We start from the raw sequence: 14,748 nt of genomic DNA, 5'->3' as shown, positions 1-14,748 counted from the left end.
CTGAATATCTTTTTTTGATGTGTGTTTAATTCTAGATTCCTGGTGACAAATTAATCCTCTGCACAGCAAGGCAAAAAACCAGCAGGAAAAATCAGTGTTCAGAGAGAGACGAGGTCTAAGGGAACAGGCCAGAGCGTGTGGAGTGCAGATATATGTGTTTATTAAATGACCACAGGAGAGATATTTAGTCAAGACGGCTTTGTCATTTAAGAAGCGATTTAGATCATGCTGCAAAGCTACATCTCCACAAATCTCATGATTAATGGGGTCCTCGGGGGAAGAGTACCCCCCTTTCCTTTCTCAACGTATTCAAGCAACTGGGGTGCTCCCATACACATATGAGATTCAGCAATGATAAAAGAGTATTTGGGTACCTGATGAGAACACACTGGTTGTCATGGCGTTTCCATAGGCAGCGGTAGCACTCGTTGGCAACAGCAAATATATGAGGCGAAATCTCTCCCAAATGGTGCCGGCTATAGTTCTCCACCGTGGCGCGGTCGTAGAGGCCCGGAATGGTCTTATAGGGGTTAACGGAGGCAACGATGGAACCAATGTAAGTCTGGGGAAAGAAAGACATCGGATTCTGGGACAAGGTGTACATGTGATTACAAGACATTTGAGTCATAGCTGCCAAGTCTCCCATTTTCCCCGGGAAATCCCCGTTTTTCCAGCTGTTCCTAGCTGAAAAAAATGGATTTTTTTGTTTTTCCCCGATTTATTCTGGCACGGTGGCCATTTTGGAACTGGGCGGAGCATGCTCAGAAGCGACTTTTGATGCTGCTCTGCCCAGTTCCAAAATGGTTGCAGTGCGACTTCCGGCGCGGTGGCCATTTTGGAACTGGGCAAAGCAGCATCAAAAGTCACTTCTGAGCATGCTCCGCCCAGATCCAAAATGGCGGCAGCGCTACTTCCGGTCTGCTATTTCCGCCCGGTCCCTTATTTCTCTGACAGCAACTTGGCAGGTATGATTTGAGTTCACGAGTTAACATTTAATATGGCACAGCAAGTTTTAGCACAGCAATGTCCAGAATTGCAAGGAAAAGGAACAGAATGGAAACAACCCATTCTGTAACCAAAGGAAACAGCCGCACAGTACTGTGCTTGCTAAGGCTATGAAATGCATATTTTAAGACTTAGGACATAATCCAGTCGGAAGGCCTACAATAACAAGCCTTGTTAGTTACTTTATTAATTTTAGGAGACTGTTTCCACACACTAGCAACGTATAATTCTATCCGTGATATTTTATCTGTACAACCAGAATGAATTTCAGGAACCAAAAAGTGCTTTCGAGCCACCTGCTCCCCAAATGGCAACTAGGCCATTCCCGTTTTGGCGACTGCACCCCTGGTTTAAGGAGCCATATATCTGAGTTTCTAACACTGATCTGACGCTCAAAAAAACAGAACACGAAAGTGACAAGAGTGCCCTGGTGTTCACGTCCTGCTATCTAGTAATCAGGCATACTGCTGATTCTAATAGCCATTAACAAAGCAACCTTGAAAATCAGAAGTATCTGAGCTCAAATAGTAAATGAAATTAAAGCAATCACTGGATACAAATGGCCTTTGGACTCCTGAAACATTCTCTTCAGCTATGAAAAAGGTGTTCAGGACTAGCTCTTAAGGATGTAAAAGGTAAAGGGACCCCTGACCATTAGGTCCAGTCGCGGATGACTCTGGGGTTGCGGCGCTCATCTCGTGTTATTGGCCGAGGGAGCCGGCCTACAGCTTCCAGGTCATGTGGCCAGCATGACAAAGCCACTCATGGCGAACCAGAGCTGTGCATGAAAACGCTGTTTACCTTCCCACCGGAGCGGTACCTATTTATCTACTTGCACTTTGACATGCTTTCGAACTGCTAGGTTGGCAGGAGCTGGGACCGAACAACTGGAGCTCACCCCATCGTGGTTTAACCCACAGCGCCACCCGCATCCCATCTTAAGGATGTAGGATTTGGCCTATAGGGTCAAACTTCCTGATACTATAAGAACCAGGGAGCATAAGCCACATAATTATGTATTGATACGGAAGTGGACCTTGTATACACAGCATTGGAACGATAAGATACGAGGTGCAACCCAGCCGTATTACGTACTAGGAATAACCTGAGAGCCATCTCTTCTTCTTCTCTCTCTCTTTTAATTTACAGTGGTGCCTCGCTAGAAGAAATTAATTCGTTCCACGGGTCTTTTCTTATAGCGAAAAATTCGTCTAGCGAATCACATAGGAATGCATTGAATTTTTTTTTTTAAAAAAATTGCCCATAGGAACGCATTAATTGAATTCCAATGCATTCCTATGGGAAACCGTGATTCGCTAGACGAATTTTTCCTAAAACGCATTCGTCTAGCGAGGCAAGCTCCGCTCGAAAAATCCTTTCGTTAAGCGCAAATTTCGTTAAGCAGGGCATTCGTTAAGCGAGGCACCACTGTATATGGATAACTGATTCTGTTCTTCCTGGTTGTACCTTGTGTTGAAATTTGTACAAACGAGCAATTCCTAGTATCTTATCTTTGTTGCAGCCACCATTATTTTGTTAATGGGAAATCTGGAGCGTCGTAGCTTTTAAAAAGCATTAAAGAAAACAAACAAACAAACTTCTGTTTGGTGGCTACTGTACACTGGGCCACACCTCCTTCTTTTGCTTGCCATTCTGCCCTGTCATCATAAAGCTCATTCTGCTTTTCTTTGTTTCCTTTGTTCTGTGAGCCAAGCAGGCCGACAAACTGGGCACAAGTCCGCACAAAAGAAGAGAGGAGGAGGCCCTGAAGTTTGCCATGCCACTCCACCCCCCCCTTTAAATCCTGAAGGGAGTGGTAATTAATGGTCGCATGCAAGCTAGCAACCTTGATTTACTGAAACCACGGTCAGGACTGCCTGCATTTCAGCTCGCCTCGTGCTAATTTGTAAGAGACTGGATCCAGCTCTCTTCCTAAATTACAAGTTAAATGTTTAGAGGCCAAAATGTCTTCCTTAAAAGCCTTGGTTTAACATGTCGCTGTGATTATATGTTTTCCAGAAGCTACTGCCCAGTCAGGCCGTTTCTCTTACAGAACTGCCAAACCCTATAATCATGTTTTATGTTCACACAAGAGCTCAAATGCCTCACAATGCAATGTAGTAGCGCGCACAACACATTCAAATGCTCCCTCTAAAAATGCAAACACAAGTTTCTTTGCTCAAGAAGAATGTGTTTTCTTTCCCACCATCTGATCTGGCAGTGCAGAATAAATGCTTCAGGAGAAGTATGAGAAAATAGAGAGAACAAAGCCAAAACCCAAGTTTCTTCTTTTTTAAAAATTTTATTTATGCAATTCACTAGTTTTACAATCATTTTAACATTTCTAAACTTGACTTCCTTCCCCCTCTTTTTGCGATATTTTTTGTATCTTCTGCATATCCAAATTAACTTAATTTGTTCATTTATTCATCTACTTCGAATATATACTCTTATAAAACTGCAGCAAAGCCCAGGTTTCATTCACGCCAGCGAGGGAGAAGGAAATTTGTGTATTCCTCCATTCACCTCAGTGGAAAAGCAGGATAGATTGCAAGAAGATAACAATTAATCATAGATCTGAGAGCCCTGCCAGGTGAAACAGCTGGATAAAAGTTCTTTAAAATGATTAAGAGATTAAATAAACAAAACTATTTGTGCCTTTCCACATACTTCCAAGACATAAAGGGATGCATGCCTCAAAATTTAACTAGTGAAGAAGGTTTTACTGACATGATTAAAGGAGGTTGAAATATGTACAGCACTGATTACAGGGCCTTATCGGTAGTGGCACCCACCCTGTGAAACGCCCTCTCATCAGATGTCAAGCGGATGAGTAACTATATAACCTTTAGAAGGCATATGAAGACAGGCCTATATAGGGGAGCTTTTAATGTGCAATGTTCTATTATGGTTTTATATATGTTGGAAGCCGCCCAGAGTGGCTGGGGTACAAATAAAATTGTTGTTGTTGCTGTTGTCAACAAATAGCTTTATGGCAGGTCCATCCTGAGGAAAAATACTGTAAATGAGCAAAAAAAAAACCAGCTCATCTTAAAGTGGACTGCCAGAACTGACTTTTGTCATGGATTTCACAAGATCGACTCAACTCTCTTTGCTCTTGGTTAGCAACTAGGGGCCGGTTGGTATTCCTCAGGGGGGTCAGGCTTGGCTGCAGAGACTCCAGCTGGTGGCCCCCCAATGTAACAGCAATATGTATTGCCTTTTAATGGACTCATCCTGGATCACTGCTTTGCCACAACTTTATTGAGTGGCACCCGTTTTCCGATTCAGTGTGTTATGCTGTAAATTGGAGAATGTGTTTGGGGGAGACTGGCGCATGCAAGGCTCTATTTTGAAGCAGCGAGTTCCCTCACTGCCCCCCACCCACCCACGCTCTGAAAAAACATGGAGACGTTCTCCGTTTGTCGCTGGGAAAAGCAAAACAAGAGAAAGCTGAAGACTATTAAATAAGCGATAAAAACGAGGCTACTGATTTAAATTAGAATTCTCCGTACCTTCTGCTTTGCAGACCTTGGTTATTATCCACAGAGAGAAAAAAAAGGTGTTTACATTTGCAAAATTACTTCAGTCTCCAGGAAAATCAAATCATCACCCAGAAGGAAGCCTTGTAGCAGCAATTTCCTAACTGCACCTCAACATCATCAAGGGTCAATATACAAGCATAACACTTCCCATCGCTTAACCATGGTTGCAGGCTTCAAGTATGATGGCTATTTGTGCATTATCGAAAACATCTCCCCAAAAAGAAGGCACAGATTTGCGCAACATCGACATGTGTGAATTTATATACTCTGCTACTGCCAACAAACCCAACACACACGCAGTGAAAAAGTTGGCATTATGATAAGATTTTATTCTCTTGTTGATCATGATGTTCTAAACGTGTATTTTATATTTGACTTCCTTTAGTAACATTTTCATTTGAAATGTTAAAGTTTTTTTGCAACCCAGCCAGATGGGTGGCGTATAAACAATATTATTATTATTATTATTATTATTATTATTATTATTAACTTTGCTGCATTAAATGTGCATCCTGTTGTTGACTTCATTTGTAATGTTTCATTTTGAAATCTTTTAAGATAATATTTTAGTTTCCTGTTAATTCTGTTGCTTTGAATGTGGACTTGACTTTCTACAGCAGTTTTATTCTGGATCGTTTTATTTGATGTTTTAATATGCTGTGAACTGCTTTGAGATTTTTTCTTAAGAATATAAAGCGGTATAGAAATGAAATGAATAATAATAATAATAATAATAATAATATGCATAGATGTAAATTTATTAATAATGACTGCAATTTAAAAAGAAACACAATACATCGCACCACGACGGGGAAGACTGCTGCTGTTTACACTGCGTGCTGTGCTGTAAGTTGCCCTGTGCAGCTTGGAGGAAGCGCAGGGCAAAAAAGCCTCTGAAGTAAGCAAATAAAGGTAAAGTAAAGGGGCCCCTGACCATCAGGTCCAGTCGTGTCCGACTCTGGGGTTGCGGCGCTCATCTCGCTCTATAGGCCGAGGGAGATGGCGTTTGTCTGCAGACAGCTTCCGGGTCATGTGGCCAGCATGACAAAGCCGCTTCTGGCGAACCAGAGCAGCGCACGGAAACACCGTTTACCTTCCTGCCGGAGCGGTCCCTATTTATCTACTTGCACTTTGATGTGCTTTCGAACTGCTAGGTGGGCAGGAGCTGGGACCGAACAACGGGAGCTCACCCCGTTGCAGGGATTCGAACCGCCGACCTTCTGATCAGCAAGCCCTAGACTCTGTGGTTTAACCCACAGCGCCACCTGGGTCCCCTGCAAGCAAATAAATAAATCCAAATAATTATTTAGCCCAACTGCCTCATGGCTGGAAAAAAAAGCTTCTGTTCCTAATAGCCAAAACATGTCTAGAACGTGGAAAAGACGTTGGAGCAGTCACTGAAAAGGTGAATGGCAGGGGTGGAAGGACAGGGCAGGAACATTACATAACTGGGGGGGAATTGGCGAGGGATACACAATTATTACCCCTTCTGGGAAAAGTCGAGCAAGTTGCAAAAAATTACTTGTTGGAGGGTGGGGAGAGAACCTCCTTTCGGCATGGCACTATTACACAAAGTTCTTTATTATTCACATGGGCCTTGGGAACAGACTTCATTTCCATTTCATAAACGAGCCAACTATAGAAAGGAGGTTCCTTAATGTTTCTTTCATATAATCATCCTTTGAAAAGTAACATGGAACTGCTATAGGGCAGATAGGAACTCCAGAGTTACAGGGCTTAAGGCACACTTCATACAAAATTGGGGTGCCACTGGCTTTCTGAGATGGGGGGTGCAGCAAGGCACCCCATTCCTCAAGCACTATGTCCATTTTGAGCTACGGTAAGAGCTTTCCCTTTAGAAAGAACAAGCAACGGCCTCAGCACAAAGGGATAGGACTGTGGAGTGCCTAGTTCACAAGTTTAACTGTCCATTTACTGGAAACCTGAATGGCATGTTAGGGGAGGGGTAGTACTTCTGGTGGCACTGTCGTCTAAACCACTGAGCCTCTTGGGCTTGCCGATGAGAAGGTTGGTGGTTCGAATCTCTGCGATGGAGTGAGCTCCCGTTCCTCTGTCCCAGCTCCTGCCAACCTCGCAGTTCGAAAGCATGCCAGTGCAAGTAGATAAATAGGTACCACTGTGGTGGGAAGATAAACGGTGTTTCCATGCGCTCTGGTTTCCGTCACGGTGTTCCATTGCGCCAAAAGCAGTTTAGTCCTGCTGGCCATATGACCTGGAAAGCTATCTGTGGACAAACGCCGGCTCCCTCGGTCTGAAAGCAAGATGAGCACCGCAACCCCTTTGACTGGACGTAACCGCCCAGGGGTCCTTTGCCCTTTTTTTACCCTTACATGCTTTTCCCAACTCAGATAGTGATCTGCATGTTAAACTTTGTCTTTATTTTGTCTTTATTTTGCAGTTGTTTTTGTATTTTAAAACTATAAACCGCCTTGGTGCCTGGGTGGAAATACAAGCAATAAATGGGTAAATAATGACACGGTTCTTATTTTAACTATTTAATCCAGTTTCTCTAGATCGGCGCTGGGCAACCTTTGGCCCTCCAAATGTTTCTGGATTACAGCTTTGATCATCCTTGGCCATTGGCCATGCTGGTTTTGGCTGATGTGTGTTGGATTCCTACAACACCTGGAGGACCAAAGGTTCTCCAGCCTTGCTCTAGTAGATGGATAGATTTGGTTACGCATGCTTGCGTATGGAATAACCATCATCGTTTCAATCTGAGTTGCAGACATACACAAGGGCAAATAATATGCTGTGATTCCATTTTAAGGACTCATCTACAAATGCATATTACAGAGCTATGTAACAGATTTCCACCCCTGACACCATATACCACTAACTGGGAGATTTGCAGTGCTGGCAAAAAGCTCTCTTGAAATGTTATGGGCTACCTCTTTCTTGATTTGCTCCTAGACCAAATACATGACAACCGCTTTTTGGAAATGTTTGTGAAGCCAGTGTGGAGAACATCAGTACTCTGTTAAAAAAAGCACACACACACACACACACATGCAAAACCTAGCAGATTAGGGAAACAGACCTAGTGGCCTGAATTCCTTAAGTATTTCTGGCATCTGGCAAGAATTCAAGAAAGAGCAAAACAATTCATTGTTTCGTTGATCATTACTGTGCAGCCATTAGCTCGCTGAGGGTTGTCTTGCAAATAAAGCTAGACAGAAAAGTATGCTATAATTAGATGGATCAAGTGTTATTAGGAGAGCTTACTGAACCAAAACGAAGAAATAAAGCAAATGGGAGACCCAATTAAATCTGACAAAAACTATTCAGTACATTATTCAAACGTTGCAAGGCTAATTTGGGTTCCATTCCTGCTCCCGAGATATCAAAGAAGCAAACAGGAATACAGTCCCCCCCCCCTCTGCCTTGAATTTGTAAATAAAAACCATGAGTGGCTAGCAAAGTATCAACAGAACAGCAGGAATGTGCAGAGAAACATGGGCATAAAAAGCCTGGGATTTTGGCTAAGTAGGCTAGTGAGCATCACCTCTCATAGGCACCCCCTTGTTTCTATCTGGCACTGCCTGCCATTTGCCCCTTCCCAACAATTTATGAGTCAAACCAAGTTGCCTAGGGGACGACGACAATGGTTTCATTCCATCTTATTGCATCTTATTGATGCAGAACTGGCCCAAGGCCAGAGCTATTGTGATATGATCAGACAGATCCTTAAACCTCTTGGTTACTTGGCAACTTGTTGATTCAGCTGACTCTGTCAGGTGTAAAGGAAAGACAGGTATGAGAAGGGGGACGGGATTGGTTTGTTGCCTGGTGATGTCACAAAGATGCTGAATACGGAATGTACTTACGAGTCTTTCTTTGGTACTCTCCTCACTGTGTGCGTTGAGAAAAGACATGAAACTAAAAGCAGAAACAAACGCCTAGGGAATGACTGTCAACTCAGTTAAGTGTAATAAAAAGTTGTGCTGGTTGTAAAAACAAACAAACACAGAAGCCTTTCTTCTGGGAATTATAGGGATAGAACTACCTAAATCGTATAGAAATTTACTCATGTACGCGACTACAGCAGCAAGAAGGTTACTTGCCCAAAAATGGAAAGAAGAAGAAGTCCCAGCAAAGGAAGAATGGATACAAAAACTTACGGAATACACAGAAATGGAGAAACTTACCAGAAGAATACAAAATCAAGATAACAAACTTTTTACAAAAAAATGGAAATGCTTTATTGAATATTTACAGATAAATTGTAAACAGATAAAAAAAGACAGCAGGATTATTGTAATAACCTGCAGCTATATAAGTGTGTGTGTGTGTGTGTGTGTGTGTGTATGATGAATAAATGAGCAAATTAATTTGGATATGCAGAAGATATTAAAAATAAATTTAAGGAACCGCAGAAAGAGGGGGAAGGAAGTGAAGTTTTAAAATGTCAAAATAAATGTAAAATCAGTGATGTATATATCTAAAAAGTATAAATAATTTTATTTATTTTTTAAAAAGTAACAAGTTTTGCCGGATCACACCAAAGGCCTATCTAGGCCAGCATTTTGGCTCCCAACCAGATGATGGTGGAAAGAGCATGAATATGAATCATTATCATGTGCTTTTAGCGATCCCTTGAAGAGAGCCCACATCAAATAAAGATCTGGCTACTTCTCAGCACAACTTTTTAAAAAAACTGCTTGAGCTTCAATGGAAAATGTGTTAAAACGGGCACATTTTAAGCACTGAATCATGAATCAAAGAGGACTCATGAGTGAGTTTACACGTTTAATGGTTTTATTTTTAGCTCTCTCACACCGTGTTTTTTTTAATCGTTCCCTTTCATTCTGTTTTGACCTCCTTTCAACTCACATCTGCCAGAAGCAGTTGAGTGTCGGGAGGCAAATCCAGTGAGAGCCAACTCCCAACACCGTAATTTGAATGCCCTTTCCTTTAGCTGCATCGCATATGTACTTATGTGGTTTTAGGACCTCTTCCCAAAAACTTTCCGCGTGAGCTCAAACTGTCCCAGGGAAGGATCGTCTCAACAGAGCTTAGCGACATGCCCCACCGTTGATCATGCAAGTCACACAACCATCGTATACCACTGGCATGTCTAATTTTGGAGCTGGGCTTTGGATTCCCACGAAATTACAGCCTTCAACCGGCCATTTTACTATCTGTACATTCCTTGCTTTGCTTGAGACGAAGCATCTCAAGGAACAGTCTGGTCTGGTCACGTTTATCAACATGGGCACCATCAGAATATGTTGAAATTTAGCATTTCGGTGCAGGCTATGGCAGCCCAGCTTAAAGGATACCATTCAAATGTATGTATGTACTGATTGAAATGTCCTAAGCTGGGGTGTCCCTGTGCCATCGTATTTGCCAATACACTTAAAACAGAGCTCAAAACAAACGCCCGTAAGGTCCGCCAGGTTCAGCCAGTTAAAATTCAAGTTAAGATTCCCCTGCTACTCTCAAACCAAGGCCCCCTTTAAATGCACTATACATTTAAAGCAATGTCATAGCACTTTAAACAATCATGGCTTCCCCCAAAGAACCCTGGGAACTGTGGTTTGTTAGCGGCATTGAGAGTAGTTAGGAGACCGCTGTTCGACGGTGGAAGAGACTCGCTCAGAAGGTGGTGGACTCTGCTTCCTTGTACAGTGGTACCTCTACTTACGAATTTAATGTGTTCTGATCTGAACGCACATTCGTAAGTCGGAAAAAATTGTAAGTTGAATCCCGTAGGAATGCATTGGGAGAAAAAATTCGTAAGTCGAAGCAACCCTATCTAAAAATTCGTAAGTAGAAAAAATCCTATCTAAACCGCATCCAAGATGGCGGACGGAGCTCCGTTCGTAAGTAGAAACATTTGTAAGTAGAGTTATTTGTAAGTAGAGGTACCACTGTAGGTTTTTAAGCAGAGGTTGGATGGCCATCTACCATGGATGCTTTAGCAGAGATTCCTTCATTGCAGGGGGTTGGACTAGGAAACTCTAGGGGTCCCTTTCAACTCTACGATTCTGTGATAATTCGTCACACAGAGTTACAGTTTTCCAGAGTTCCCTGAGAAGAGGGACTTGACTGGTTAACCACTCAAGAGAAATGTTAGGGGAGGGGAATCTATTTCAGTTCTTTAGAGATGAAGTAAAATGCAAACTACCGTCTGGATCAAAACTGACATTTAAAGACCTCCATGTTCTCCACAGGTTTAAAACATCTGAGTCAAAAAAGCACCTCTAAAAATGGCCGTGAACCACAAACCCTGTTGACCACTCCCTGCAGAGCCTTACGGAACCTCTCCCTGTTATTTTACCAATTCACCCGCAAAACATCAATCTATCCATCCCGCCATCTCCTGGCATTCCTCCCACTTAACCTTTGTTTCATTCATTCTCTTGACAGAGCGATCTAATACACCTCTGCAGTCCTTCTGCTTTTGTTAATTTTGTGGCTGAGTTCTAATAGTTCATTGTCAGAACTTCCCCGTGGCATTTTTATTAACCACAGTTGACTCAATATGGAGTTAGGCCATTGCATTCAAATCTCAGGCTCTTTCCCAGCTCTCATCTCAAGATTGCCACCTTACGACCCACCAAACTCCTACTTCATTCAATCTGAATTAATCTTCATTTAATAGATGCTCCATTTAATCTCAAACTCTCCTGGCCTGAGGAAGTGGCGTGAGGGTAGGATATACTCAAGTACCTTTTTATTTTTATTTTTTTAAATAATTTTTTATTAAATTTTCTGTTTTACAATTTAGAATATTCATTTAAACAACCTTAAAATATCAAAAACTTCCTTTCTTCTCTTTCCGTGGTTCATTTTGCAAAACATAAATCGCCGCATATTTTATATAAACTAAACCATTCAGTTTTCCATTATTGCATCCATCAAAACTAATTTACACTTTTGAATTTATCTTAATGCTGCCAACATTTTCACTCAAGTCCCTAACCACTCAAGGATACAGTCGTACCTTGGATCCCAAACACCCTGGAACTTGGATGTTTTGGCTCCCGAACGCCACCAACCCGGAAGTGATTGTTCCGGTTTGCATATGTTCTTTTGGAACCCAAATATCTGACGGGGCTTCCGGGGCTTCTGATTGGCTGCAGTACCTTCCTGTAGCCAACCAGAAGTCGCGATTTGGTTTTCAAACATTTTGGAAGTCGAACGGACGTCCGGAACGGATTCCGTTCAACTTCCTAGGTACGACTGTATTTATATATCACACTGAACACCCCACTTCTTGCGCACACAACTTTAGAGAGCAGCAGGTCTAACTTTCTGCAGCGATAGTGCTAGCATCTCTCACTTAGGGCAAATAAAAAAAAAAATCCACCCACGCAAAATAGCAATTTCCTGCTCACAATATTTCCTTCAGCCCCCACGAAAATGAACTTACATAAATTTTGTTTTGTTGATATCGCTGGAATAGATTGTGCATGATGGCTCCCTCATGGAGGTCTATCAGGGCTGCCATGTCTTCCAGACCTTCTGAGCTTGTAGGCTGCATAGCTGTGACTTTTTGGCGTGTGAGTGACCTCTGTTTATACGTGTATACCTGAAAAAGGGGGAAAGAAATCCTTGAAAAACAGATTCTACTTTTATATTCTCCATGTTGCCTATACCAGGCAAAACCACCAACGTACATAACGCATTCCTGAGTCTTGGAGAGCTATTTAGAATAACGCAAACCAGAAGCACATTGGTAGAAAATGTTCTAACAGATCTAACATTATGCCTGTAGGTGCTGCTACAATTAAAAACCAGTAATCCCAGGTTAGCATTTACACATATATAAATTATAATGAGATTTTACTTGCGAGAGTATTTTACTTTACAGTGAGAGATTTTACTTTATTGGGCTCCTTGATCACTGCAGATGGTGACAGCAGTCACAAAATTAAAAGACGCCTGCTTCTTGGGAGAAAAGCAATGACAAACCTAGACAGCATCTTAAAAAGCAGAGACATTACCTTGCCTACAAAGGTCCGTATAGTTAAAGCTATGGTTTTCCCTGTAGTGATGTATGGAAGTGAGAGCTGGACCATAAAGAAGGCTGATCGCCAAAGAATTGATGCTTTTGAATTAAGGTGCTGGAGGAGACTCTTGAGAGTCCCATGGACTGCAATAAGATCAAACCTATCCATTCTTAAGGAAATCAGCCCTCAGTGCTCACTGGAAGGACAGATCCTGAAGCTGAGGCTCCAATACTTTGGCCACCTCATGAGAAGAGAAGTCTCCCTGGAAAATACCCTGATGTTGGGAAAGATTGAGGGCACTAGGAGAAGGGGACGACAGAGGACGAGATGGTTGGACAGTGTTCTCGAAGCTACGAACATGAGTTTGACCAAACTGCAGGAGGCAGTGGAAGACAGGAGTGCCTGGCGTGCTATGGTCCATGGGGTCACGAAGAGTCGGACACGACTAAACGACTCAACAACAACAACAAATTATAATTACACTATATATACTATAAGTACATATATTATAACATACCCCTGGAATTTCACCCTGGGTGACATCAGGAATAGCTCTTGGGCAACGGGGTTTCGCAAAGGCTTTTTGCCTCTACAAGTGTCCCTTATTTTCCAGGGACAGTCCCGGATTTATAGAAGCCATCCCGGTTTCTGGTTTGACCCCAGAATGTCCTGCTATCCCTTAAAGGTAAAGGACCCATGACAGTTAAGTCCGGTCGCAAACGACTCTGGGGTTGCAGCGAGCCGACGTTTGTCCGCAGACAGTTTTCCCAGGTCATGTGGCCAGCATGACTATAAGCCGCTTCTGGCGAAACCAGAGCAGCACACGGAAATGCCATTTACCTTCCCGCTGATTGATCTACTTGCAGTGGTGTGCTTTCGAACTGCTAGGTTGGCAGGAGCTAGGACCGAGCAATGGGAGTTCACTCCATTGTGGGGATTTGAACCACAGACATCCCTCTTTTCATCAGAGAAATGTTGGAGGGTATGGGGTTATGTTATGCAACCCCTGAGCCAAGAAGAGAAGTAACTATACAACCTTTAGAAGACATCTGAAGGCAACCCTGTATAGGGAAATTGTTTAATGTTTTGTTACGTTTTTATATATGTTGGAAGCAGCCCAGAGTGCCTGGGGCAACCCAGTCAGTTGGGCAAGGTATAAATAACAATTTATTAATAATATTAATATTATTGAATGGGACGTCTCTATTTTCATCAGAGAAATGTTGGATGGTGCAAAAATTTCCCAGGCCATCCCTGCCTCTCACTAAAGGTAACTGTCTAATTCTTAAAAGCAAACACTGGACTTTTAGGAAAATATTGCCTATATGAGCAGAGGAATGCAAAGACGAACATGTTGGACCAGAATATAATAAATAATCCCCTCTTCTCCGGTTCTTATGCCACGGAACTGTTCACAAGCAAGACTTAAAATAGTGATCGCCTATTGTTACTCAGCTCCATCTGCTAGTTTAGTGTGTTCACCTTCTGAATCTCGAAGCTTCATTGCTGGCTACCATGGCCCATGCTTTAATCTAGAGGGTCTGCTCTCTATGTATAAAATAAATAAATACACAGAAGAACCATTTATGTCTGCAGTCAGCCTAACATCTTGAGATGCTACGTTCCCTCGGCTAATGATACATTAGGTAAAGAAGTGCTTCAATGTCTGCTGCTTTTACACAATTATTCTGCTTCACCGTGGCCCACATTATTATTTGGCAGACTCTGGTGACATTCAAACAACATAAAAGAGAACCGGTACACTTCATGGAGCCATTGCAAATAATTTCCAGTGACCTTAAAGTAATTTCCTTAATTAGCTTTTAAAATGCCTATTCCTGTGTATATTTTTAAAATGCATATATTTATATATATGAGTTGCTGTTTTTCAGTACAGAGCCAGCACAACTTGGCATGCTTTTCCGCTGGAAACAAAATTCCCCTTAACGTTTTAGAAATCCAAACAGTGTGGTAACTAAGGAGGTTTTAATAACATGAAACTTTTTAAAAAAAGAACTATATAAACCTTTCCAACATATTTATAAAGCTTTCCTCTGATTTAAGGATTGTGATAACTGGCAAATTAGACTATTTGTGAACATTTAAGAACTGCCAACACAGGTTACTGACCCCACATTCTTCTAAAATGATAGCTCAGTTAGTAGAGCATAAGGCTCTTAATCTCAGTCGTGAGTTCGAGCCCCACATTGGGCAAAAGA

General features: G+C 42.1%; 1 protein-coding gene across 1 annotated transcript in view; it reads right to left on the bottom strand.

Moving 5' to 3' along the window:
- Nucleotides 1–14,748, bottom strand: part of MYO10 (myosin X) — a 186,408-nt gene that overhangs the window by 79,593 nt on the left and 92,067 nt on the right. Inside the window, exons 3-4 of the mRNA XM_035125884.2 lie at nucleotides 11,950–12,108; nucleotides 375–562 (exon numbers count right to left, since the gene is read on the bottom strand). Coding sequence (XP_034981775.2) covers nucleotides 375–562; nucleotides 11,950–12,108 — 347 coding nt within the window. The remainder of the gene's footprint in view (nucleotides 1–374; nucleotides 563–11,949; nucleotides 12,109–14,748) is intronic.

This window comes from Zootoca vivipara, chromosome 8 (assembly GCF_963506605.1).
Source record: "Zootoca vivipara chromosome 8, rZooViv1.1, whole genome shotgun sequence".
Taxonomy (NCBI): Eukaryota; Metazoa; Chordata; class Lepidosauria; order Squamata; family Lacertidae; genus Zootoca; species Zootoca vivipara.
Note: the sequence above shows the minus strand (reverse complement) of the source record. Positions and strands in the feature narration are given on the sequence as shown.